This window comes from Gossypium raimondii, chromosome 12, assembly GCF_025698545.1.
Source record: "Gossypium raimondii isolate GPD5lz chromosome 12, ASM2569854v1, whole genome shotgun sequence".
NCBI lineage: Eukaryota > Viridiplantae > Streptophyta > Magnoliopsida > Malvales > Malvaceae > Gossypium > Gossypium raimondii.
In genome coordinates this window covers 40316105-40343263 of record NC_068576.1, presented here as the reverse complement: position 1 = coordinate 40343263, position 27159 = coordinate 40316105, and the positions used below count along the sequence as shown (strand labels likewise).

The following is a 27159-nucleotide window of genomic DNA, read 5'->3' as shown; positions in this document are numbered from 1 at the left end:
AATATTTTACATATTTCATTTTCAAAATATATAATATAAAAGAAAAAATAAAACATAAAAGTTACAAACAATGCAGAGACAAGAGAAAACATAATCATTATTTTATTTTATTTTGAATAAAGACACTATCGAAAACATAAAACTTAAAAAGGAAATAAAAACGCTAAACCGAATAACTCTAATAATTATAATTAATTTACTTGATTAAATCCCAAACAATTATTGTTTTAATTTTTTATATTTAGTTTAGATTTTATAACATTTTAAAATTTCTATAATTTTTTAAAAATATAAATCTTATAAATACTTTGAATTTTAAAATTATTTAATTTTTTATAATTTTGTTAAAAATTAATTTACTCATTTTCAAAATTTATAAAACCAAATGTGTATTTACACTAATCTGCTATTTGAGTTATTTGAATTATTCAAATTGTAAAATTTAACTCGATTCAAACTCGAAAAAGTAAAATAATTCTATTCGATTAATTCAAAATTCAAAAATTTTTTGAGTAAAAAAGTTTCGCTCACCCCAATTTAACTTTGCTCCCACAGCCACAGGCTGAAAACAACAATGTCCACTCCAATGAAAGGGAAACCAAAAGGTAATTTAGCAAAGAGTTAAAATACCAATCCCAACATAAATACAACAATCTCCATGCATTATTATTATTGGAAAATTAAAGGATCACAAATTCTGACTATGCATGATGATGAACACCATTTTCGCCTTCCTTGTCTTTTCGTGCGGCAGCTCTTAATTTACGTTGCTCCTCCTTATAAATTCGATTCCTTCGTTGAAACTGCCATTGTTATCAAGATTGGCCACAATGAATGTCAGTATATGAAATGGATCCCAGCACCAATTAAATCAAACATCCATATGGATCATGGGATTAAAACAAAATATCTACATTCAAATTATAATGCTAAGTAATATGAAATTTTCTTTGCCATTGACCTAAGTTAACATCTAACTTGGTTTTTGGAGTAGAGAATGATAAAAGGTAAGATAAACTAAATAATCACAAGCTCATTTATCCTTCGTGATTATGCATTCAGACTAGTTGCTCCTGTAAAAACCATTAAAATACCATTTGATGGAGAATGTATTAGAGTTTTCCACAATAAATCACACACTTGAAATCGTTTTCATCTTGTGACTGTTTCGTAGGTTACAGAAAATTGACATCTTTTAAGCAAAACTGCAAGCAAATTCCAGTAAACTCGTAAAACTTTACGAATAAAAAGTTCCATTAAATTCCCTAAAACTGCCTCAATGTCACAGCTATATTGATTCAGATGCTTGGCATTGTAGCTTTAATACCTTTTGAATGACACACTCTATGTTTCTTGGATACCAGCGGCAGTATGAGTGGAAAAACTTGCATTATCAATTTACAACAACATACATACATTAGCAATTCAACAATCCAGAATTTATCATTCTACCATGTGCCACATCTTTGTATTAATCAAATTTTATTGAATGAAACAGTAATAAATAAGAATTCATTTATATAGAAAATTATGAAGTACGAACCAAATCTTGATGAGTACAATTCGAAATGGTCATCAACATGTTGACATTTAAATATCACATAAGTTTTCTTGCATAAAACAATTAAAATGGAATATTTGCTTATAAACAATAAAACTTTAGCCAGAAACATATCTGGTGGGTAAATTTTTCCTATAATTTCAAAGACCATAACCTCAGTGCAGTGGCTAGGAGATGATAATTTTCCCACTGCTTTTGATGGGATTCAGATCGACCATAAAGCATTGATCTTATCATCCTCGTGACATAAAGCTATCGTCATATAAGATCCCTAAGTTCCTAACAAACACAGTGAATAGGTCAACCTTAACTTCAAAGAGATAGCATGATACCAAACACCACCTAGAGGTAAAAGACTTCTCAAACTAATGAAGCTATCTATAACTGGATGATCTGGTCCCAGCAGCAGAACAAAGGGTGTGCTTGGTTGGGTGGAAAAGTGGAGGGATGGGAGGAGGAAGTGGAAAAGTGGGAAAAAAATGAATTTTGCATGTGCTTGATTGGAAAGGAAAGTGAGAGGAAAGAAAATAGAAGAGATGATCATTTTTCATCCTAATGCATTAAAATCAACCCTTCCAAATTGGAAAGATGAGAGGAGAAAATGAGGGAGAGGTGTATGCTAGTTCAAAATTATGCATTTTTCAAATGTTTTATTTTCTATCCTTTCATTTTTCAACTCTACCAAGCAATTGTTGACATTTCTTCCCATTTTTCCATCTTTCCTACCAAGCACACCTATGGAAAGGAAAATTATGTTTTCCATCCTTCAAATCAAAAGGTAATCTCTCACATTCTGCTAGAGAAGAAATTAGAAAAACGATAAACCCTATTGGCTGATGCCACAAATTCCATCCCCAAAAACCATATTTTGATTGCGCCTCAACTATATCAACTGTACTTTAACTGTTAGATAATTATAGTCGATGATAACATCTAGTTTTCTATCCCTTCAATTTTCTTTCTACTCTGCCAAAGCCTAAGGGCCAGTTTACTATTGATGTGGAAAAAAGCTTAGTAAAAGTGCTTTAATGAGGCTAAGAAAGTAATTTCAGCCAAAAGCACTTTTGCAAAAGCGAAAAGCTAAAATTCTTGACTTGTTAGCTTGGGTTAAAATCTCAATTCTAAAACATGGTATGGTTTGAAAAGCTCCTAGCATTGCTTTTAGCTTGAAATCATAGTTTGAGTTGAAAAACTCTTTTCAACCTCAATGGTAAACGGAGCCTAGAACATAAAAAAGCATTAATATTAATACTTGATTCATAAGCTGAAATGGGATCATCGAGATAAATCCAATTCTTTTTTTTTTCCAACTTAGAATCTAAGCATGCAACGGACAGCAGTGGCTTGGATGCGAAATTACGATTGGAAAAAATCAATGCAACGTTCTCATTTGCAAAAAATCCTCAAAAGAAACTAACTGAACCAATTCCAACCCCTTACGAGCTTGAGGACGACCGTCAAGTCGTGAAATTCAGTGAAGCCCAAGAACAAAGCACGAAATTCAATAAACAAAAAAAGAGAGTTAATCTATCTCATAAGAAACGCGTCAACTCCAGAATAATTATAGCTAAATGGATCAAGAACTAATTAGACACTTCATTGGCGAGAGTACAAAAAGAATTAGGGTTTTGGGAACATTTAAATGGGAAAAATAAAATAAAATCCATAAATCTGGAATCTAATCGAAAGGAAATAAAATTAAAACTTAAAGAAGGGGAAATAATTACCTCTTTAGAATGGTGGAGGCACTCGAGATAATCTTCACGGAGAAGTCCACAGTCCTTGGGCTCTCTGCAACGGGACATGCACTCGCTGAAGTCGACCCAGAAATCGTAGCACCTGCCTTTGTTACCGTTGATTCCCCACCCGGATGCCATCACACTATTTTTCTACCTCTCTTGTCCGCTCGATCAAAATGGATTATATACTGTAAAATTTCCAATTTAATTGTGCAGAGAAGTGATGAAAAGACTCTTTCAGTAGTTTCAATCTTGTAGCCGGGAATTACCAAAATACCAGACAATTGGGCTTACGGGGCGACGCATGGACAACCGGGCCTCATCCAGTTTTGCTGGGTCACTATCAATCCATTTACTCGATGTTGGGTTAGCTCTAATTGGAGATTAAAAATATAATAATTATTTGGGATAAATAGTAAAAGTACACGTGAACTTTAATTTAATGTGTAATTTGATATATAAATTTTGTTTTGGTGTCATTATATATCGGAATTTGTGGTTTTGTTTCAAAATGTATATGTGAAACTTTAATTTCAATTCAATTGTACACGTTTAAATAAATATATACATCCATTTATTTTTATTTTATATAAATATAAGTATTTGTGTATGTAATATGTAAAATTAAAATAATGATACATCGATAATTGTGTTAATAAATTTTTTGGATTAAATAAAATTTTATGTATAAAATTGCATAAAATCAAGGTTCATGTGTAACATTGCATATTAGACAAAAAAAATTATGTATAGTTTTGAGATTTGTAGCACCCCACACCCGACCCGGTTGTCGGATCCGAATGAAAAACACTACATTCGTTGTCGAAGCAACTAGGATTAACCTTTCTTTTAAATTCAACTCAAACATCAAGCATTAACCATATTATACAAAATAATTATTTCAAATATAGACAAGTTAAAACATTCAAATATTTTATAATTTCATGAAAACAAGTTCGAGGATATTAATTAAAACAAATAAAACTAGTTCCCATTCAACGTCAACATAGTGTGTACTTTTATCATAATTTACAAAACATTCATATAGATTAAAATCAAGTTCAAGTCAAATTAAACACCTTTAAAAGATTTTTAATCGAATTTTAGGTGTTCGGAAATGATCATGATTGAGTTCAGGTCTTTGGAGGTCAAAACAAGGGAGAGACCTCTATTTGGACCTGTTGTATTGGTACATAGGGTACTTTTAATGATGCTTTTGGGTGTTACTATTCTATTCAATTTTTTGCTGTTGATTTACTTGTATTGATACTTTTGACCACTTGTATCGGTAGAAGTTTGCCAGGACCCTAAAATGACCCAAAAATTCACTTAGTTTGATCCAAAACAACACCAATTCATTTCAACATACTATAGAACACTAAAAGCTAGTTTAAAACACCATTTCAAGCATATTCAACACTTAAAAATCACATATTCACAAACATGTACTCATTATTACTAAATTCATGCATCAAATCCATTTAATTGGCATGCAAACAACTTCTCAAACATGTATAAACATGGCAAATTAAACATGCATATCATCATATCCCTAATTATAACATATATTCACATCACCATACATGTATGATCACATTCAATATACAAGCCATTAACATGGTAAGCACCCAAAACATCAAAATAAGTTCAAAGACTAATTATGTTGTTAGGCACATACCATTTTGCTACAAGACATATTAAAAGTTATACAAATTTTGCTGAGTCGAGAATTGAGTTCTAAATGTTGTTGTACTTCTCAGGTCCTCGAGGTCTAACGTTACCTGTGCACATAAATAAACAAACCGTACACTAAGCAATAGAGCTCAGTGATGCTATCATGATTCGAACAAGTAATCAATTATAACCAAAATAAACATATGTACATTTAATATGAAAGTCAACAACAGCTTAAACCATATTTACATTTGTATCATGCTTTCATGCTTAGTTTCATGTTACATATCAACATTTGAAGTTAACTATAATGCTATATCAGTTACATATGAATTAAAGCATATCATATGAACAATTTCATTTTCTCATTTCATACTCAGATATATTAATTGCTTTTATGTCTGTGTAACATCCTAAAAACATTTTTAAAATTTAAAAAGACTTGTGTATTAAGAGAAATAAATCTAAAGTATCAACTAAATCGCAAGAATGCAAAAAGTATTGGGGAAAAGTGAGAAATTAAAAGTATAAAAGGATTAAATTGAAAAAAGTGGGAAAAAATCTACTCATTAATAACACGATTGGTTGATCAAAGTTACTGATGGATCCTCGAGGGAGTGATAGGTACCACTGTTGAGCAGTGTTGGAGAGGGTCATGGAAAAAGCTCTGCATTTTACTACATCGGAGGCTCCAAATATGTTCATATGGTTGCTGTAGTGGGCAAGGTGGTCTTCTGGGTCACTCACACCATTGTAGTACAACTTAGGGAACTTAAAAGAGGTAGAAAGGTTGTGGGTTAAGACAAATAGGGCTAAGGGTTCGTTGGCATAGCTCCAAGAAACTTTACTGGATTTAGAATCCTTGGTCTCTTGTAGCAACTCCAGCCTAAGGTTGCAATTTGCTCATCAGCGGAAGCAACTTTGTTCTGAACCCCTTGAGGCTCGTGCATAACTTCATCATTATGCTCCTTTCCATTCCTACGAACAGTGGATTGAGCTGAGCCTTCTAGATGTAGCAGAAGGGGTAAGTCGGCATCTTTAGTTATACGCAATTCTGCAATCAGTTGTGCATTATGAGTATTTTGCAGGTCCAATAGATGTTGGTGCTCTTGCTATTCCTAGAGCTGGTGTTGCTGAACCAGGAGTTGCTTTTCCATGAGACGCATTTTCTTTTACATCTTGGTGACTTAGGGCCTATTTAGTAGTGCTTAAAAAAAGCACTTTTGACTGAAATTTTTGACTTTTTAAAAGTGATTTTCAAAAGCACTTTTGAAAGGAAAAGCTGAAATTTTAACTTTTCCTCTCCCAAAAGCACTTTTGGTACCTAATTACTTTTTCACCCCTCCAGTAATATAGTATTTTTCCTTTTTTTTATGCTTAATTACAAATGTGTTAAAAATCATTAATTAAAAATAAAAATATTTTTAAAATATAAATTACAAATATTTAATAGTTATATTTAAATATTTAAAATATAGTTTATATATTCTAATTAAAATTTATAAATAATTAATATTTATTGCTTAAAAACATTTAAAATTTATATTTCATATTTTAAAATATTAACAACAAGTTATAATAATTTTTTATATTCTTACTAAAATATAATAATATTAACTAATTTAAATATTATTTAAATGTATATTTCTTACTTAATAATAACATGTCTAAAATGAACATTTTATTTCTCAAAAGCACTTTTTGACAGCAATGCTAAACACTCAACTTTTAAATCAAACTTTTCAAAAGTACTTCTCAAAAACATTGCTAAACTAGCCCTTAGCGTTGGGCTAGTGTCATGGGCCAAGATGCAAAGCCCATAACCATCGCACACAATGTATCCTATGGAAGTTTATCATTGAGATGGGGACCATTTAGCCCACAATAACTGACCCGATTCCAAGAACTAATAGAGAAGCCTGGGTGGCCCAAACAAACTGGCCCGTTGCTTGAAAAGATTGAAGGCTCATCTACAAAGTATGACAAATTCAAAGATATGCAATCTTAGAGATAACTTGTAGTCTTGGAAGATATGATAATGTAATATTAGATATTTGATTTGTAGATAGCTTTTAATCTTAGCCGTCGATGTAACTTAATATTGACCGTTGGTTTTGGGTGAGCTCAACTATAAATAGAGAACCTCTCCTTCACTTGTAAATTATCCATTGTATCTTGAATTCTTAAGAGAAATAGAATTCATGAGAGCATTCTCTCAAACTCTCTCTTGTGTTCTTAGCTTTTCTGTGGCTTTGTTCTTATGTTTCATATTCGTTCATCTTTGTTCTTCCTTGGTGCCTTAGAAGAATTCTGTTGAATTCTCAATTGTTGGTAGTTAGGCTTAGGGCTGTGCATTATTCGGTTAAAACCAAATTTTTTCGGTTAACCGACCGAGTTCGGTTAATTGGTCGGTTAACCGAAAAAATTTGGTCGGGGATCGGTTAAGTTTTTTTGGTTTGTTCGGTTAACGGTTAAATCGGTTCGGCACGGGTCGGTTAACCGAAAAAATTCGGGTAAACTGAATTTACACCCTAGGCCTACTCCCTCCCAATTTAAACCCAGCCCAATTTAAATCCAGCCCAATTTTCTCTTAGGCTTACCGAATAGGACAGCCCAAATTCAAGTATTCAATAGCCTTGGCCCTAGAACGGTAGAACCTGGCCCGCTGTCCATTACCATTTGGTCTATTTCTCAGCAGCAGATTTCACAACACCCCTCCAGCCCTCCTCCCTAATTTCACAATTTTCACTTTCACTTTCACTCTCACTCACACTGTCACAACTCACACACACAGTCCCAAGCAACACCCGTAGCCAGTAGCCCTAAATCTCGGTCTCAATCTCAGAAGGGAAGGGATTTGTTGGAAGTTTACCAACAAGCTGCTGCTGAAACTTATTGGCCTGCTTGTATTCCGATAGCTGGCATAATCCCATCAAATTAATATTTAGAATGGAATTAGTAATTCCAATTAAACTATGGTTGAACTTTGCGTAACCATATTTAATATTTAAGATGAGAAAGTCAGCAATGGAGCTATTATTTATAACTGTATTTGCCAAAGGCAGAAGCTGGTTTAAAATAAAGAGCAAATGGGTCCAAGAATGAAAAAGAGCTGTTTGAATGCAAATACCTGGAAAAATTTCCATTTCCCCCTCTTTAATGTTCAAAGTTCAAACATTTCCATGTCTTATTCTTACATGTAATTTTTAGTCTTTTAACGTAATAACTAAGTTCATTTTAATATTTCAATTTCATTGGCTTTAGTACTTAAATTAACAATTAGATTTATTTTTATCAACTTAAAATATGTAAAAGTTTAATAATGTGACATAATCTCAAAGTGTCAATTCGGGTAATTCGGGTAATTCGGGTAATTTTCGGTTAATTCGGGTAAGTCGGGTAAGTTGGGTAATTCGGGTAAGTCGGGTAATTCGGATAATTCGGGTAATTTTTAACCAAAAATGAACAACACATATTTTTCGGTTAATTCGGTTAACTGACCTTATTAACCGAAAAAAATTCGGTTCGGTTAATTTTTTTAAAAAAAATTCGATTCGATTAACGGTTAAAAATTTTGGGAGGTCGGTTAATTCAGTTATAATAATTTCGGGTTGGTTAATTGGTCGGTTAACCGAATGAACACCCCTAGTTAGGCTGACTTAGGCCTTTTTTTTTAGCGAAGAAACTGCCTTGGGAAAAATCTAAGTCTGTGACACCAGAAGCTTGTTGTTGTTGAGAGGCTTGATCTAGTGGCATAACAACTATGGTTGGCTTAGATGGAGAAACCAAACGAGAAAAGAATTGCCTGAGAAGGTCATCTCTAGGATATTGTGGAATGGCTGGAGGACGTTGGGTACCTAGGACAACTGGTGGGGAATGACGACCGAGTTGGCCAAAGAAGTAGAAAGGGAAATATTGAGGGTAACCATGAACTCAGAAAAAGCCTCGATAGGAGTAATAGTTGTGTGAGTTGGTGTTTGAGTGCTATGATTCGAGGTTCTGCATCTTCATGGTTATAATCAAGAGAAATGCTTTGGGTGTTATTTGTAAAGCAACTGGGCAGGGGCATAAAGACATCAATTATTTGTTAACGCCATTTCTTACTAATTATCACTATTATTAAGCGTAAAGTTTGATATGAGAACGAAATAAATTAATTGCATTTATGGATGATTGTATATTTTGCTCACTCCTATATTAAGTTAACAATATTTTTAATTGGTTAAAAAATGTCACATTAGTTATTGTAATAAAAAATAAATTACATAAATAGCCATTTAATTATAAAATTTTTGTTTTAAGCACCCAAAATAAAAAGTTTACAATTTAAATACGCATGTTATATAATTCGGTCATTTTGGTCACTCCTATTAAAATCACAAACAACGAGTGACATGGCAATTAAAAAATTGCTATAATAACAAATTTAACCCTCGGATTTTACATATTATATTGATTTAGTCATAATTTTAAAAATGAACTTTCAAAATTTACAAATGTTCTCAATTTGATCCTAACTTTAAAAATTCAAAGAAACATATAAAAATACATAAATATTTTATTTTTATTCAAACATATATTATTTTTAAAATTTTTATTGAAAACTGATGAATCAAAATAATCTAGTGAATTTGATTCAGGTCGATTTGATTACCTTCAATACAAATTCGAATTTTTAAAAATCATAATCTTCTCCTATTTTACAATATGAATTCTAACTGAAGTCTTCACTTACCCAATTACGAAAAATGAGAAACCATCAAAATGCCAAGTATGGATGATATCTAAATCACTCTTCAACACTAGCTCCATCCACCCATCATGGATGGATCCCTGATGCTACGAATACTCGATTCACTGCTCCAACTTTTGAAGAATTTGAGGGGAATTCGTCCAGCACGTAAACACCATTCATTCCATTGGCGAAGGCATTAACCAACTTTAATGGAGTTTCCGGTGTAACATAAGATACATTGTTGACGGTATAATGTGGTTCACCATCGATCTCTACAACCAAGCTTCGAAGAATAAAGGATTGTGATAATAATTTTGGTGGGTGGGAAAGGGAGGGGGATAAAGTAAGGGTAAAGACGGTGGTGGAGGAAGGGGAGAGGGATAGGTTGGGAGAGAATTTTTTATTTTATTTAATATTAGTAATAATATAAAATTTAAATTTATTATTATTTTAAAAATATTTATGTATTTTTATATGTTTCTTTTAATTTTCTAGAATTAGGATCAAATTGAGAATATTTGTAACATCCTATACTTGACCCGATTGCTAGGTCCAAGCTATGGGATGCCACATTCGTTGTCTGGGCAACTACAATCAAATACAATCCATTTTAATAGTAAAGACATATTATTAAGTTTAGTACATAATTACAACATGATATACAAACATTCTTGAGTCTCGTACGAGCTTACGGAAGCTCTTAAGATGACTCGAGGTCGAATAAGGACCAAAATATAAAATTTGGAAACTATCGAGTTAACATCGTGACTTCGGGGGTTCTAGATCGCGAAGCAATTCATTGTTGATTTCCTTGACGCGATGTGATCATTTGTTTCCAAAAAGGTCTAAATGGTATCAATTTGTACACTTAAACACAAAAACCAATTCCTCAATTCAGAGATACCATTTTTATATGTTCATTTCTAACCTTTAACATTGAATATACATATACATTACACAATATATCATTTCTACTTTCCTACCAATGATAATTTCCACGTTTTTATTCATTTGGTACCAATTCATTACATCCAATCTAATATCACATATGCATATCGAGTTCTCTTCAACTTCAACAATCACAAAACATACCATATGCAATAGCATTTGGTCATAGAGTTAACCCTTACTAGCCTAAATATCAACATGATCATATAATATACAAAACCAACTCAAAACCTAGGTACATGCCTTATATCAAAATGTAAAAGAAACTATAAAAACATTGCTAAGTTGAGGGCTACAAATTGGATACTGAGTTACTTCTCGAGATTTCGAAATCCATCTAAACTTGCGTATGGAATAAACAAACCATACATTGAACAATAAAGCTCAGTGGTACTTTCATGATTCAAGCCAATTAAACATATATGTAATACCCAATTTATGCCCGGCCCATATACATCACAAAAAATAATATATATATATATATATATATATATATATATATACATATACATATATAAAAACTAAATAAAACAAAATCAAAATTAAAAGTCCAATAGTCCAAAACTTAACCCAAACAATTAAGGTCCAAACCCGAAATAGACCCTAAACCCAAACCCGATTACAAAACCCGAAATACCTAAGCAGCCTAGAAAAACCCGAATAAACCCAATACCCAAAATAACCCACTAAAATCCAAACAACCCTAGCCCAATATTGGAGGCCCAAATTCAAGTTTCCAGAAACCCTAAGGGTTTCTGAAACTGTTTGCATTGTGGCCGAAACCAGGGGTTCTCCGCGCGCATCAACGACGTCTCTCTGACTTATGTCCACTCCGCTTGCACCGCAATGACGCAACAAACAAGCAGCAAATAGAAAGAGAAAAGGAAAATAACAAAATAGCAACAGAAAAGAAAATAGGAGAAAAATAAAAGGAAAAATGGATGTATTTCCGGGGTTATAAAACCCCATTTCTTTATCGTTTCGAGGAGGATTATTTTTTTCACGCATATTAAATACAGGAATCAAATAGAATATTCAAGAAAAAAAACAAAAAAAGCAAAATATTAAAGGTGATTTCAGTTTTTTTTCTTTTCTGGATTTTCTTTTCCCTTTTGCTTCATTTTTCTTCTGGGTTTTTAATTTGTACCGCATATTTAATTTTGTTTTCATTTGGGTCAGAGTTAAACGGCATCGTTCTCACTAATTAGATTTGAGCATCCAAATTTTGCGTTTAATTGCTATTTAGTCCCGTGGAGTTTAATCAGTCATCAATTTGGTCCGAATTTGTGTATTTTATCTTTTTTAATTTAGTATTTAATTAGTTTGCTTAGCACTTTTTTTTATTTAATATGATAAGTCTTATTTTGATGCATTATTTTTTGAAAAATAAATATTAATTCAATGTCTAAATTGGGTAGTTTTAAATCTACTATTATTATAGATTAAAATATAATAAATTATTATCCTAATCTATTATTAATATTTTTCATTCATCATACATTAATATTTTGAATCCACTACGTATTTTTTTAATTCAGATTACTCTTATTTTTTTTTTTTTAATTTTATTTAATTTATTTGTATATATCTTCCCAACCTATTTTATTTATAAGTAATTAACTTCTTTTAAAATTTTGTGATACACTTTGTTTTTTCCATATATTGGTATGTATGTATCATTATTTTTATATTTTTATATGTATTATCATGTCAAACTAGTAAAGGTTTATTCCTAATTCATTTCAAATACTATTCTTTTAATATTTTTCGAGTTTATTTTGAAATCATGTATGTAGTTTATCTTAAAATTTTATATATAGGATATATCAATTATTTTTCCTTTTTCATTGTCTCTAGGCATCTTTTAAAATTGATTATTAATTTATTGAATATTTATTTGTTAATATTGATGTTTGTACAATATGATTAAAACCATTATTGTTATTTGTATTTATTTATTGCTTGCTTGTTATTTATTAGTATGTGTTTGAATTACCATTTATCTTTTACATTATACATTAATTATGCTATTTTTGTTTTAAAAAGATGTGTTTTATTAAAGCATTACGATCATGCTATTTCATAATTTTCAAAAAAAAAGGGGGGCTTGGTGTTCATAGTTCTTGAGAGGATTGTGCCCTAACTTATTGGGCTTCAATTCTTTTCGATGAATTTAGATAGCCAAGTACTTATTGTATTAAAACCCTGCAATTTCGAAATAAAGCTTTTGAGACTTCAAAATGTTGGATCCTAACTTACTGGGTATGGCATTTTGTTATCTCGATTTTAAAATAAAGGCAATGTTTGATGTTTTGGAATTTCGAGAAATTGAACCCTAACTTACTGGATTCTAATTTCTTGTTTGACTTAAATGACCAAATAACCTTCTCAAAATCCATGAATTTTAAAATTTAAAAATTAAAAAGACATACTTAATTTTGACGATTGAATTGTTGCAACCTAACTCACTGAGTGTGACAATTTATTTCGTCAAAATAAGCGCGTCTTATTATTCAATTTGGTTTATTCAAAATTAAACTTCAAAGGATCGTATTTTAAAATCTTTTCAAAATTTCGACCCTAAGACATTAAACAATCAACTTGGTACCAATTTTGGGCGTTACGAGGGTGCTAATCCTTCCTCGTGCGTAACCGAATCCCGAACTTGTTTTCTCAAATTTTGCAGACCAAAATAATTTTTAATGGTGAACCGATCACACCTCGATAAAAGATCGATGGTGACTCCCATTTTCATTTTCAAAGTCGATCCCCATTTTCCAAAATAAAAAAATGGTTTCGACAGCTTGGCGACTCCGCTAGGGAAATTTAGAGAGTCAAGCCGCAAAATTGTTTTTGGTCTTATTGTCGAAAATTGAAAATTTGATTTGAAAAATTACGATCCTCTTTGCATTTGTTTGTATAATCACTGCAAATTAAACTTTATATCTTGGCATCATATTGCATAAAGACTGTTTAGTCTTATCCTTTTAAGTGAGAGTGAGAAGCTACTCCTTCGTGAGGTTTTCACCTCCGTGCAGGATAGTGGACCACTTTCGGAATACATCCGTACCTATGTCTTCGTGAGATATTCATCTCCGTGCAGCCATAGGAAAATGTATTCCCCTGAACCGAACTCGGTCTGTATGAGCCTATAATGGGTGAAGATCGAGGAATCTGCTGGTTCGGGTATATTGACTTAGAGCCAAACCACATGTAGAAGACCTTAGGACCCATCCTAGGTAGAGCTACTCCAAATCCTTAGTGGTTACCCGACTAGGTACTTTTGTTTTCCTTACTTGCTTCTATTTTGTACTAACCCCTCTTGTTGTGTTTTGATTACAGTTGCATTGCATTTGCACCCGAAGAAAGAGATATTGATTCAAATTCGATTACTGACTTAGAAAGCTTGTCATGGAATACGGATTCCTTGACAAAGTGGAAAATAATACGGCTGCCTGAATATATTCTGAGAAACACAAGGGTGATGAAAGAGTTCGTGACCTTTACTTCGTGGCCTGAGGGTTCGAGACGATTGTCCAAGGGCCTTCGACGTTTCAACTCCCTTGAAGAAGCTGACGAGCTTTATGATGGGCAGATGATGGATCACGACCAAGATCAAGAAAAGGAGCTAACAGTGGCATCTATTGGAATTGGCGAGATTATCTCAAACATGCGAATGAAGAAAATGATCGATGTTGTCTCTTGGAATATAAGGGCGAGGCCGTACATGCATCTGCTTTATGTAAAGGAATTTGTTTTCTAGAAAAGTTTTCTAAATGTAATTGAATTAGAATCAACGTCTCTTTAGGCATTCATTTCATGCATCTGCATTACATGACATCACATGTATTAAAATCCATTGAAATGGTCTAATTGAGTAAATTTATTTTAGCTAATCTGGAAAACCAACCAATCAAGCACCAATACGGTACTCGTCGTAAAGCCAAGGAAATGGATCAAAGATTAGAGAAACTAGAACAAATGCAAAAAGAAATACAAGATCAGTTACAGATGCAAATGAATGAGCAATTGGAAAAAATTCAACATGACATGACAGAAAAAATGAGGGAGTCTCAAAACGACATGATGACCAAGCTGACACAACTATTGACTAATGGGGTAAATAAGGGGAAAGGTCCTATGGTTAATGATGATGATGAAGACAAGGATGGACCTCTATATCCTCCAAGCTTTACGCCTCCACATGTGCAAACTCAAGCTAATGTGCATCCGCGCAGATCCTCTGTTTCAATTAGGCCCCAGCAGTTTCAAGCTGGTATTTCAATGCCGATGAACTTTCAGGCTGGATCAGGTTCTAATCCTAGAGATAACCCAGTGAATCTTGTTATTCCTGATTTCGATGAAATGGCTGAAAAAGAAAAGGCAAACGTCGAACTGTCAAAACAATGGGAATGTAGGTGTAAATGGTTGGAGAAAAAATTCAAAGCCCTGGAAAACGCCGATAGTCACCATGGAATCGATACTAAAGATCTGAGCTTGGTTCTAGACTTAGTACTCCCTCACAAGTTCAAGATGCCTGAATTTGAGAAATATAGTGGGACCAGTTGCCCTGAAGCCCATATCACCATGTTCTGTAGGAAAATGACTGGGTATATTAACAATGATCAGTTATTAATACATTGTTTTCAGGATAGCCTCAATGGAGCAGCGTCGAAATGGTACAATCAGTTGAGCCGTACCGAGATTGGTTCATGGAGGGATCTAGCACAGGTATTCATGAAACAATACGGGCATATAACGGAAATGACCCCCGATAGAATCACCTTGCAAAATTTGGAAAAGAAATCGAATGAAAGCTTTAGACAGTATGCACAGAGGTGGAGAGAGGTTGCAGTCCAAGTTCAGCCGTCACTCCTAGAGAAGGAAATGACGATGTTCTTCATAAATACATTGAAGGCCCATGTTCATCACACATATGTTAGGAAGTGCTACAAAAAGCTTTTCTGGCATAGTCATGAGCGGTGAAATGATTGAAAATGCCGTGAGAAGTGGAAAGATTGATGCTGGGGAGAATAATAGAAGGTCAGACTTAAAAAAGAAGGAAAACGAGGTGAGCAATTTGAACACTTACGACAAATCGATTACACTGCCAAGAAAGGTGATTGTTAGTCAGCAAGGTTCATCTAGACAAGAACTTGGTGTGAAACGAAGTACTGAGAACCTCCAGTTCATGCAAATCCCGATGTCGTATAAGGAGCGTATCAAAGGTTATTCGATGCGCACATTGTTTCCCCTTTCTACTCAAAACCCCCACAGCCTCCGTACCCCAAATGGTACGATGCGAATATCATGCGGGAAATACGGGGCATTCCATAGAAAATTGCATTGCCTTTAAAAAAGCATGTGAAAGGCTTATCAGTAGGGGCGTCGTCAAATTTGATTCCTCCAGTACAGAAAATCCATTACCCAATCATAATTGATAATGAAGTGAATACAATACATGAAGAAGAGTGGGAAATGTTCACATCGACGAAAAAATAAATGAAAAGGGACCTCGCTAGATGTCCGCTCTTTTAAATTGGGGAGCGTTCTAAGCAATCAGACTGCAGAAGAAATCCCTGTAGTTTTTAGAGCTTATGTAGAGTAATCTTCAGAACATTTTTGTTGTTTTAGCCTAAAAGTGATAGAAATTCCTTTGTGAAATAGGCTAATGTCTGAACGTCATTATTCTAATAAAATACATCTTTGTATTCATTTTTGAGCCAATATTCTTTCATTCTTTTTGAATAATTACTCATTTATTCTTTTAAATTGTCTTCCACATCATTCTTTCATTCATAATTATATTGTACAAATAATTATTCACAAATTCACGCATTCTTTTATATATTCTTTGGTACTTACTAGGGGTCATCATATATCAATGACATGAGTGACACTGCTGCAAGCTTTGAATCTCCTTTTGAGTGTGATATCTTTTTAAAGGGATCTCATGACTTTGAAAATGACATAGATCGTAGCTTATCTCCGTACTTGTTGACGATGGTAGAACAAGAGGATAGACAGATCCTACTTCATGAAGAACCATTAGAAATTGTGAGCTAGGTGAAGATTGAAATTGACATGACCACAAAGATGAAGTGAGACCTCATTAAGTTATTCTAGAGTTCAACGATGTCTTTGTATGGTCCTACCAGGATATGCCCAGGTTAACTGCTGATAATGAAATCTGCACAACAGCATAATGTCAGAAATTTGCAGTATGAACGATGGAATTCTTTGTTGGGGCAATGTCTTTCTCGTTGACTCAGCATAGCTTTGCCAATTTGAAGTCAAGTTTTTATCTCTTCAAGTTTTGTTGGATCTTATCCTGATCGAAGAGAAAGATCAAAAGTTTTCAGTCGTAGTGTCGCCCCAAAAGGCTCTATGAAGGAAATCCGATATCAAAGAAGATTCTTCGAAAGGGATAACGAGGACTTGCCTAACCTCATGAGTTCAAAGTCAAAAACAAAAAAAAAGAAGAAAAATGATCAAAGTCAAAATAAACAGTCAACCAAATCATAAATGAAAAAAGAAAAAAAGAAAAATAAAATGAGAGGCCAAGGCGAAAACCCACAAAGGGCGCTTTGCGACCAAATGTGGATTTGAGTTGAAAACCGAAAAAGACGACTCAAATTTTAGAGCAAAATAGGGCATGGACATCACCATTATCAAATACTTCTAATGGGCATTGCTTCATGTTTGAGATCATTTTGTCAAACGGGTAGAGGTTGTTTCATGCGTCAATGTCATCATATGCCGGTATAAAATTTTAGAGAAGATGATATCAGGGATGATAGCACGATAGTTAAGGTCTGTGATCAATTCAAAATCATACACCACAGTTCATCACTGTATCACCCAAAAATGAATTGTAAAAAAATGTCTGAGACTTACAAGGGCTGGCATGAGATTACCATTTGCCTTCCTTACTTATCGAACATCTTCACTAGGGTAACACCTTTTTTTTTAGTTTTCGGGATTGAGGTAGTTTTACCTATTGAAATCCCCTCTCTCCGGGTATTAGTTGAGCTAGAATTGGATGAAGCAGAATGGATCTAATCGTGATGTGATCAGTTGAACCTGATAGAGGAAAAAGCTAAAAGCTATTCAATACGGTCAAAGGTTTCAAAGGTGAATGATGTAAGCCTACTATCAAAAGGTTCGTCTCAGAGAATTCTATGAAGGGAACCTAATGTTGCGAATGATCCTTCCTACACAAAAGGATTTTAGAGGGAAATCAATGCCAAACCGGGAATGTCCCTATTTTGTAAAGAAGACATTTTCAGAGGAGCACTGATCCTGAGTGAGATTGTTAATCCTATAAACTCGGATCCAGTCAAGAAATACTTCATTTAAAGGAAGTACCAAGGTGAAAACCCGCAAAGGGCACTTTGAGTAAAAAAAATGAAAATGAAAAATGAAAAATGAAAAAATGAACAAGTAAAAATGGAGAGGCTAAGGGAAAAACCTGCAAAGGGCACCTTAGGCCAAAGGGGATTTGATTTGAAAACACGAAAATGTCGACTCAAATATTGATCAGAATGGGGCATGAGGTAATCAAGTAACTCAAATCTTGATTAGATCGGGGCATGTGGTGATCTTGTATACCTGAATCAACAGGAAAGGGTACGCGACATCTTGGGGCATCAGCAAAGCACTGTAAATCTCCTAAACACATGTCAAACTCAGAATGGTCTTCAGAAAGTTTGTGCAGAGAAGTTCAAGCTGTGATATCTGGGGCACCCAATTTTCATACTATTGAATTTGTTGTTCTTGGAATACTTCATTTTTTCCAAGATACACATTCCCAATCAATTTCTTTGTTATCTTTCTTTACTATTTTTGATGATTTATTCCTTTCGAGCTATGCTCAGAACCAACTTTATTCTTATCCATTGTTATGACCCTTTTTGCAAACTTGTTGCATTGGAATAATGATTAATGGACTAATAAAAATTTCACAAAGGAAGTTTTGCATATTACTCTAGAAGTTTCTAAATAATATAGGAACATGAAACAAGACTATTGTTTAGAACACACCAAATTTAAAGGTCAGAAATTTGAGAAGGAAGAGTCTAAATTTGGACTTTTTCTTTGGATTTTGTTGTCAAATGCATTTATTGAATAAAATGACAAGATTTCGTGTCAATGACAAAGCTTAAATAAACAAGCAAGCAATGATCATCAAGCAATAGGAAGAGGTTTCCTCGGAGAAGAAAGCCTTCATTTGTGCATGAGCCTTTGGTACGACACCTTAGGAATGGTGTAAGAGACCAGAGAGATTTAGATCCTGTATCCTTGAATTGTGATAGAAGAGGACCGAGAAAAGCCATATATTTCTACCCTTGGGTTACAATGGGAGAATGATGGTACAAATTTTACGTCCCAGTAGATTGAACTTTGAGGTTTACAGTGGGGGACAACCTGGCCAAATGTTTCTCCAGAAAAGGTCAGTCAAGAAGGGAGGTGTTATAGCACGTCAATCACAAAGCCTTTATAAATTTCGATTAATGACAACCTAAGCGGGATCATTATCGGAAAAATAAAATTTTGCATTCATGCAAACACCATTCACACATGTCTAGTTAGGAGCATTTGATTCATTTTGATCATGTCGTCCTAATCATTCGGCATAATTAGGTTCATTATACAGGTCATGTTCCCCAGAGAACAGATCAGTGAAGATAGCAGATCTTGCCTTCCTGCATCGACAACGAAGCAAATCGAAAACAAAGTCTTGCCTCCATCGGTTACAGTGGAGCGGGTTAAAGACAACAGATCTTGCCTTCCTGTACTGACAACGAAACAGATCGAAGATACCAGCCTTGCCTCCATCGGTTGCAGTGGAGCAGGTTAAAGATAGCAGATCTTGCATTCCTGCATCGACAGCGAAGCAGATCGAAGATACCAGCCTTGCCTCCTTCGGTTACAGTAGAGCAGGTTAAAGATAGCAGATCTTGCCTTCCTGTATCGACAGCGAAGCAGATCAAAGATACAAGCCTTGCCTCCCACAGTTGTAGTGGATTAGGTTAAAGATAAAAGATCTTGCCTTCCTGCATCGACAGCGAAGCAGATCGAAGATACAAGTCTTGCCTCCCTCGGTTGTAGTGGAGCAGGTTGAAGACAGCAGATCTTGCCTTCTTGTATCGACAGCGAAGCAGATCGAAGACACAAGCCTTGCCTCCCTCGTTTGCAGCGAAACAGGTTGATAGCGGATTTTACCTCCCTATGGTTACAGCGGAGTACATTGAAGCCAGTAATTCTATCTCCCTAGGTAGTAGTGGAATATATTGAAGATTACAGATCTTATCTCCCTCAGCAGTGGTGGAGCGGATCAAAGATGATGGATTTTACCTCCTTGAGGTTACAATGGAGTACATTGAAGCCAGTAGTCCTATCTCCCTGATCAGCAGTGGAATAGGTTAGAAATTATAGATCTTGTCTCCCTAAGTAGTAGCGGAGCAGATCGAAGATGGTGAATCTTATCTTCAAGAGTAGGGAAGCAGATTTAAGCCACAAGTCCTATCTCCCAGTCAAGATGGAATAGGTTAAAATTGCGATCTTGTCTCCTAAGCGAGAGGAGCGATCGAAGACGGCGAATCTTATCTTCAAGAGTAGGGAAGCAGATTTAAGCCACAAGTCCTATCTCCCTGGTCAACATGTGGAATATGTTAGAAATTATAGATCTTGTCTCCCTAAGCAGCAGCGGAGCAAATCGAAGACGGCGAATCTTATATTCAGGAGTAGGGAAGCAGATTTAAGCCACAAGTCCTATCTCTCTGGTCAGCAGTGGAATAGGTTAGGAATTACAAATCTTATCTCCCTAAGTAGTAGTGGAATAGATTGAAGATTGTGAATCCTATCTCCCTGGTCAGCAGTGGAATAAGTTGAAGAAGAAAGTCTTATCTCCCTGAAGTTGCAGTGGAGCAGATAAAAGAAACCAATCCTATCTCCCTGAAGTTGCAGTGGAGTGGATTAAAACCACGGATTTTATCTCTCTGAAATTGCAGAAGAGCAGATCGCATCAAGTCTTGCCGACTAGAGATAGCAAATTTTGTTCTTTTCAGAAGCTACAAGCTACGAAGCCTATCTCTCTGATATTGCAGTGGAGTGGATCGAAGCACCAATTCCTATACCTTTGAAGATGCAGTAGGATGGAATGAGGCAACTCGAAGAAGAGCAGCACCAAGGTCCAACACGACCGGGAGAAATTGGCTATTTTTAGAGTCTTTGCTCCGTTTTTATTACACAACAACGAGCAAAGAGGGGCAGCTGTAATACTCAATTTATGCCCGGCCCATATACATCAAAAAAATAAAATAAATATATATAAACTAAATAAAACAAAATCAAAATTAAAAGTCCAATAGTCCAAAAATTAACCCAAACAATTAAGGTCCAAACCCGAAACAGACCCTAAACCCAAACCCGATTACAAAACCCGAAATACCTAAGTAGCCTAGAAAAACCCGAATAAACACAATACCCAAAATAACCCACTAAAATCCAAACAACCCTAGCCCAATATTGGAGGCCCAAATACAAGTTTCCAGAAACCCTAAGGGTTTCTGGAACTGTTTGCATTGTGGCCGAAACCAGGGGTTCTCCGCTCGCATCAACGACGTCTCTGCACGTGCGTCCACTCCAGTTGTACCTGCAACAGACGCAACAAACAAACAGCAAACAAAAAGAGAAAAGGAAAATAACAAAATAGCAACAGAAAATAAAATAGGAGAAAAATAGAAGGAAAAATGGATGTATTTTCAGGGCTATAAAACCCAATTTCTGTATCGTTTCGAGGAAGATTATTTTTTTTCACGCATATTAAATACAGGAATCAAAGAGAATATTCAAGAAAAAAAACAAAAAAAAGCAGAATATTAAAGGTGATTTCAGATTTTTTTTCTTTTCTGGATTTTCTTTTCCCTTTCGCTTCATTTTTGTGCTCGAGATAAAATCAAAATGAGAGGATAGAGGGCTGAGAGTTACCTGTCATCTAAAAGATGTTTACTCCGCTGCAATCGGAGCCAGACGAACATTCGGAGAGCTCTTGAACAGCCAGTCTTCGAAGCGGCGCATGAAGTTTCTTTTTCATTTGCTTTAGGTTTTAATAAAATATGAATTGGCTGCTAGATTTTAGGTTTTGTTTTAGCTTATAACCATCATAGGAAACGTCGCCATTTGATGCCAAGACGATGGTTTCAAAACGGCGTCGTTTGAAGGCTCAGATCCGCGCGGTGACCCGACCCGGGGTAGGATCCGCGCCTCTTTGTTCAATGGTTTATTTTCATAATTAGTCCCTCTACATTAGATTTTATTTCAAATCAGTTTTTCTTCAGGGTTTTTAATTTGTACCGCATATTTAATTTTGTTTTCATTTGGGTCAGAGTTAAACGGCATCGTTCTCACTAAGTAGATTTGAGCATCCAAATTTTGCGTTTAATTGCTATTTTAGTCCCGTGGAGTTTAATCAGTCATCAATTTGGTCCGAATTTGTGTATTTTATCTTTTTTAATTTAGTATTTAATTAGTTTGCTTAGCACTTTTTTTATTTAATATGATAAGTCTTATTTTGATGCATTATTTTTTGAAAAATAAATATTAATTCAATGTCTAAATTGGGTAGTTTTAAATCTACTATTATTATAGATTAAAATATAATAAATTATTATCCTAATCTATTATTAATATTTTTCATTCATCATACATTAATATTTTGAATCCACTACGTATTTTTTAATTTAGATTACTCTTATTTTCTTTTTCTTTTATTTTTAATTTTATTTAATTTATTTGTATATATCTTCCAAACCTATTTTATTTATAAGTAATTAACTCCTTTTAAAATTTTGTGATACACTTTGTTTTTTCCATATATTGGTATGTATGTATCATTATTTTTATATTTTTATATGTATTATCATGTCAAACTAGTAAATGTTTATTCCTAATTCATTTCAAATACTATTCTTTTAATATTTTTCGAGTTTATTTTGAAATCATGTATGTAGTTTATCTTAAAATTTTTATATATAGGATATATCAATTATTTTTCCTTTTCATTGTCTTTAGGCATCTTTTAAAAATTGATTATTAATTTATTGAATATTTATTTGTTAATATTGATGTTTGTACAATATGATTAAAACCATTATTGTTATTTGTATTTATTTATTGCTTGCTTGTTATTTCTTAGTATGTGTTTGAATTACCATTTATCTTTTACATTATACATTAATTATGCTATATTTGTTTTAAAAAAATGTGTTTTATTAAAGCATTACGATCATGCTACTTCATAATTTTCAAAAAAAAAAGGTGGGGGCTTGGTGTTCATAGTTCTTGAGAGTATTGTGTCCTAACTTACTGGGCTTCAATTCTTTTCGATGAATTTAGATGGCCAAAGTACTTATTGTATTAAAACCCTACAATTTCGAAATAAAGCTTTTGAGACTTCAAAATGTTGGATCCTAACTTACTGGATATGTCATTTTGTTATCTCAATTTTAAAATAAAGGCAATGTTTGATATTTTAGAATTTCGAGAAATTAAACCCTAACTTACTGGATTCTAATTTCTCGTTTGACTTAAATGACCAAATAACCTTTTCAAAATCCATGAATTTTAAAATTTAAAAATTAAAAAGACATACTTAATTTTGACGATTGAATTGTTGCACCCTAACTCACTGAGTGTGGCAATTTATTTCGTCAAAATAAGCGCATCTTATTATTCAATTTGGTTTATTCAAACTTAAACTTCAAATGATCGTATTTTAAAATCTTTTCAAAATTTCGACCCTAAGACATTAAACAATCAATTTGGTACCAATTTTGGGCGTTACGAGGGTGCTAATCCTTCCTCGTGCGTAACCGACTCCCGAACTTGTTTTCTCAAATTTCGCAGACCAAAATCAAATTTTAATGGTGAACAGATCACACCTCGATAAAAGATCGGTGGCGACTCCCATTTTCATTTTCAAAGTCTATCCCCATTTTTCAAAATAAAAAAATGGTTTCGAGAATATATACCATCATTTATAACACATTCCATAAAACATCTAGTTCCAACCAAAACCATTAACATTCATATATCATATATCGAGATTATGTATAATCACATTTAACCAATTCTATATATTATCACCATTAACCATCAATATACATATCATACCTTATTTTCTATTTGACAAGAATACATTCTATTTCATTTCAATTCAAACCATTTATACGTATCATTATCCTATTACCGTATTGAATCTATTGATTTGCTATTTTCTATATTGACATTCCGAGCTCGTATAAACCAACTCGCATGGTCTTTCACATGTTATTATTATTTGCATTTCACATATAAGCTTATATAATATCAATTCATATCATCAATTCAATTCAAACATCAAATTTCCAATTTATCCATTATGTTCCTTATTAACTGGACTTGGACTCGGGATTGATACACAAATCATCCAACCAACACACCAACATGACACTCAGTACCTCATTGGAACGTCCGAAGTAAATATTGTGCTCCACGCCTCATCGGTATAACCGAAGTAATGCCCCGCACCTCATCGGATGTCCGAAGTAATAATGCGCTTCGCGCCTCATCAGTAAAATTGAAGTATAAACTCGTAGACAAATCTAATCCTGTGGCATGCCAACTATATCCTATTCTTCTCGAACAATTAATAGGGTATCAATAATCCAATTTCATTTTACAAGCAATTTACACATCAATTCATATTCAAATTCATAATATCATTTCAAATTCATCTTCGCTTCATATATGTTTTATATCACATAACATGATTCCTATCATATGCATATCACATATCATATATCGATTACGTCATACTATTTTATACTATATTCAATTCAGTCCTAATTCTCAATATTCAACATCATTCTATATGAATCAATTCATATGACAATATCAGTTTACCTTGATAGTAAATCATGCAGTTAACATATAAATACGTGGTTTTTTATCCTCTTTGGAAGGATTTTTCCACGTTAAATTTGTGTGTTCAATTTCTCAATTTCTTTCACTATTTTTACTTGTTCATTACTTAATCAGGTCGATCCCCAACAAGTTGTATCAAAGCTAGTTCAATTTTCATAGATCAGCCCATTCAAAGATGGCAGCAACAAGGTTTGAAATTGAGAAGTTCTATGGTGAGACAAATTTCAATTTGTGGCAAGTTCGAATGATCACAATTCTAGTTCAAACCGGCTTGAAAAAGGTTGTTACCGGGAAAAAGCCTGAGAATCTAAATCAAACAGAATGGGAAGAGCTTGATGAAAAGGCATTGTCTGCAATCTAGTTGTGCTTCATGAATACAGTATTGCAGGAGGTATTGATGGAGAAGACCTCATCCGCCTTGTGGAAAAAGGTTAGAAACTCTTTATGCGACTAAGTCTCTGGTTAACCATTTAGTGTTGAAACAGCGTCTATTTACATTTCGCATGAACGAATAGGAGCTTCTTAGAGATCACATCAGTCAATTCATTACTCTTTTAAATGAATTAAAGAACGTTGAGGTTCATATTGACGATGAAGATCAGGCTATGCTATTATTTTGCTCTTTACCCCCTTCATACAAGTCTTTCAGGGAGACCCTGATTTATGACAGAGACAAACTCTTATTCAAAGATGTGAAGGGTCATTTTTTTGAGTAGAGACAAACTCAACAATGAGTTTGGTTTGAATAGTAAGGTAGATAGGCAAGCTTCCGTTTTTGTAGCATCAAAGAAACGAGACAAAATATGTCGCTATTGTAAAAAGTTAGGTCACGTCAAAGCAGATTGTTATAAACTGCGAAATAAAAGAGCCGTTGAGAGTAACGAGAAAGATGTAGCTGGTGCTAATTTGGCCGATGAAAGCGGTGATGATTTCTTGTTAGTGCCAACGAGTGATAACTCTAAGCTCACGTCTGAGTGGATCTTAGATTCGGGATGTTCTTTCCACATGTGTCCCAATAGAGAACGGTTCTCTACATACAATTCAGTTGAAGGTGGAGTTGTCCCAATAGAGAATGGTTCTCTACATACAATTCATCTAGTAAGGTAATTGGTATTGGTATTGTTAAAATTAGGATACACGATGGGACGATTAGGACACTTTCAGATGTCAGGTATATACTTGATTTACGAAAGAATCTAATCTCCTTGAGTATTTTAAACTTGAAATGATGCAAAATCAACATCGAGTCGAGCGACATTAAAGTATCTCATGGAGCTCTTGTTTTGTTAAAAAGTAAAAGAATATGCAGTCTTTATATAATGGAAGGTTCTATAGTGACCTGTGTAATCGGACGTCCCTCGTCCGTTACGGAGTTGAAGTCAACTCGTTTGGAGCAGAGGCAACTTGGTCATAGGAGGGAAAAATGTATGACCGTTTTGTTGAAGAGAGGTTCTCTTTTGGATGCGGGTTTTGAAAAGTTAAGGTATTGTGTTCGTGAAAATCAGACTCGGGTTAGTTTTAATTTGGCAGTGTACAAGTCGAAGGTCAGATTCGACTCAATTAATTCCCTACATAGTTCAAGATAGGCCCGTGATGAGCTTTGACAAAGATGATATTATGGAAATATAAGTCAAGGTGGAAATTTATTGAGTATGACTCCTATTTCAGTCAAATTTGAGAAATAACCTTTCAATTAAACTCTATTTATTTGTTTTAATCAAACTTTGATTAGTCTATGTTATTTTATTATTATTTGACGTATGAGTTTAGCCTATAAATAGGTTCTTTTACAACCCTAGAAAATACACACCCATTATAGATTAGAACTAATAATGCATTTAGAGAATTTTGTGTTTACGTTTTGAGGGTTATTTGTTTTCGAATTTTTGGGGTTTAGTTTTTATCTCCATCTTTTGTACTATTCGTTCTTTTACCATTATAGTAAAATTATCTTTGCCCGTGATTTTTTATCCTCTTTGGAGGGGTTTTTCCACGTTAAATTTGTGTGTTCAATTTCTCAATTTCTTTTGCTATTTTTACTTGTTCATTGCTTAATCGGGTCGATCCCCAACAATTTTACTAATATATATTAAAGTGTAATGGTCTTCAACATTTCCAAAAACTTATTCTTATTTAAACATTGCATCAAAATTTACAAATTCATTAGTATTTTCTTTCATAATCCTTATCATTTAATGGTTGATATGCATTATTAATTAACTTTACATATCATCTTCTACAAATTGTTGAATTAAAACAGTAATATATTTATAACTTATTTAAAATAAATTTAATGTCTCTAGTAATATAATACCATTTGACAAAGGTATTAAAAAATCAAATAATTTCTATAAAAAATCAAATAATTATATAATAACATTTTAAATTATATCTTCACTCACATGTAAAATTGTAGTATATAGTTGATTGAGTCTTAATTTAATTGGTATGGACATTGTTATCAATGCAGGAAGACATGGGTTCAAATGCGCTGAAATGCATTATCCTCCTATTTATGGGTTAGGGAGGGGTTA

The 27159-nt window shown here is 33.7% G+C and overlaps 1 protein-coding gene across 1 annotated transcript; it reads right to left on the bottom strand.

Moving 5' to 3' along the window:
* Window positions 1-467: 467 nt before the first annotated feature.
* LOC105764118 (NADH dehydrogenase [ubiquinone] iron-sulfur protein 5-B) lies at window positions 468-3524 on the bottom strand. The gene is made up of 2 exons (XM_012582589.2): window positions 3289-3524; window positions 468-803 (listed from the first exon to the last, which is right to left on the bottom strand). Exons 1-2 carry the CDS (start codon window positions 3436-3438, stop codon window positions 702-704), a joined length of 252 nt encoding a protein of 83 aa, XP_012438043.1. The 5' UTR covers window positions 3439-3524; the 3' UTR covers window positions 468-701.
* Window positions 3525-27159: the final 23635 nt, after the last annotated feature.

Bases quoted from the DNA above. Each gene is read 5' to 3' on its own strand.
- LOC105764118 (XM_012582589.2), bottom strand. From the start codon at position 3,438: ATGGCATCCGGGTGGGGAATCAACGGTAACAAAGGCAGGTGCTACGAT. The intron at 804-3,288 runs GTAATTATTTCC...TAACAATGGCAG, and splicing joins GCCTCCACCATTCTAAAGAG to TTTCAACGAAGGAATCGAAT.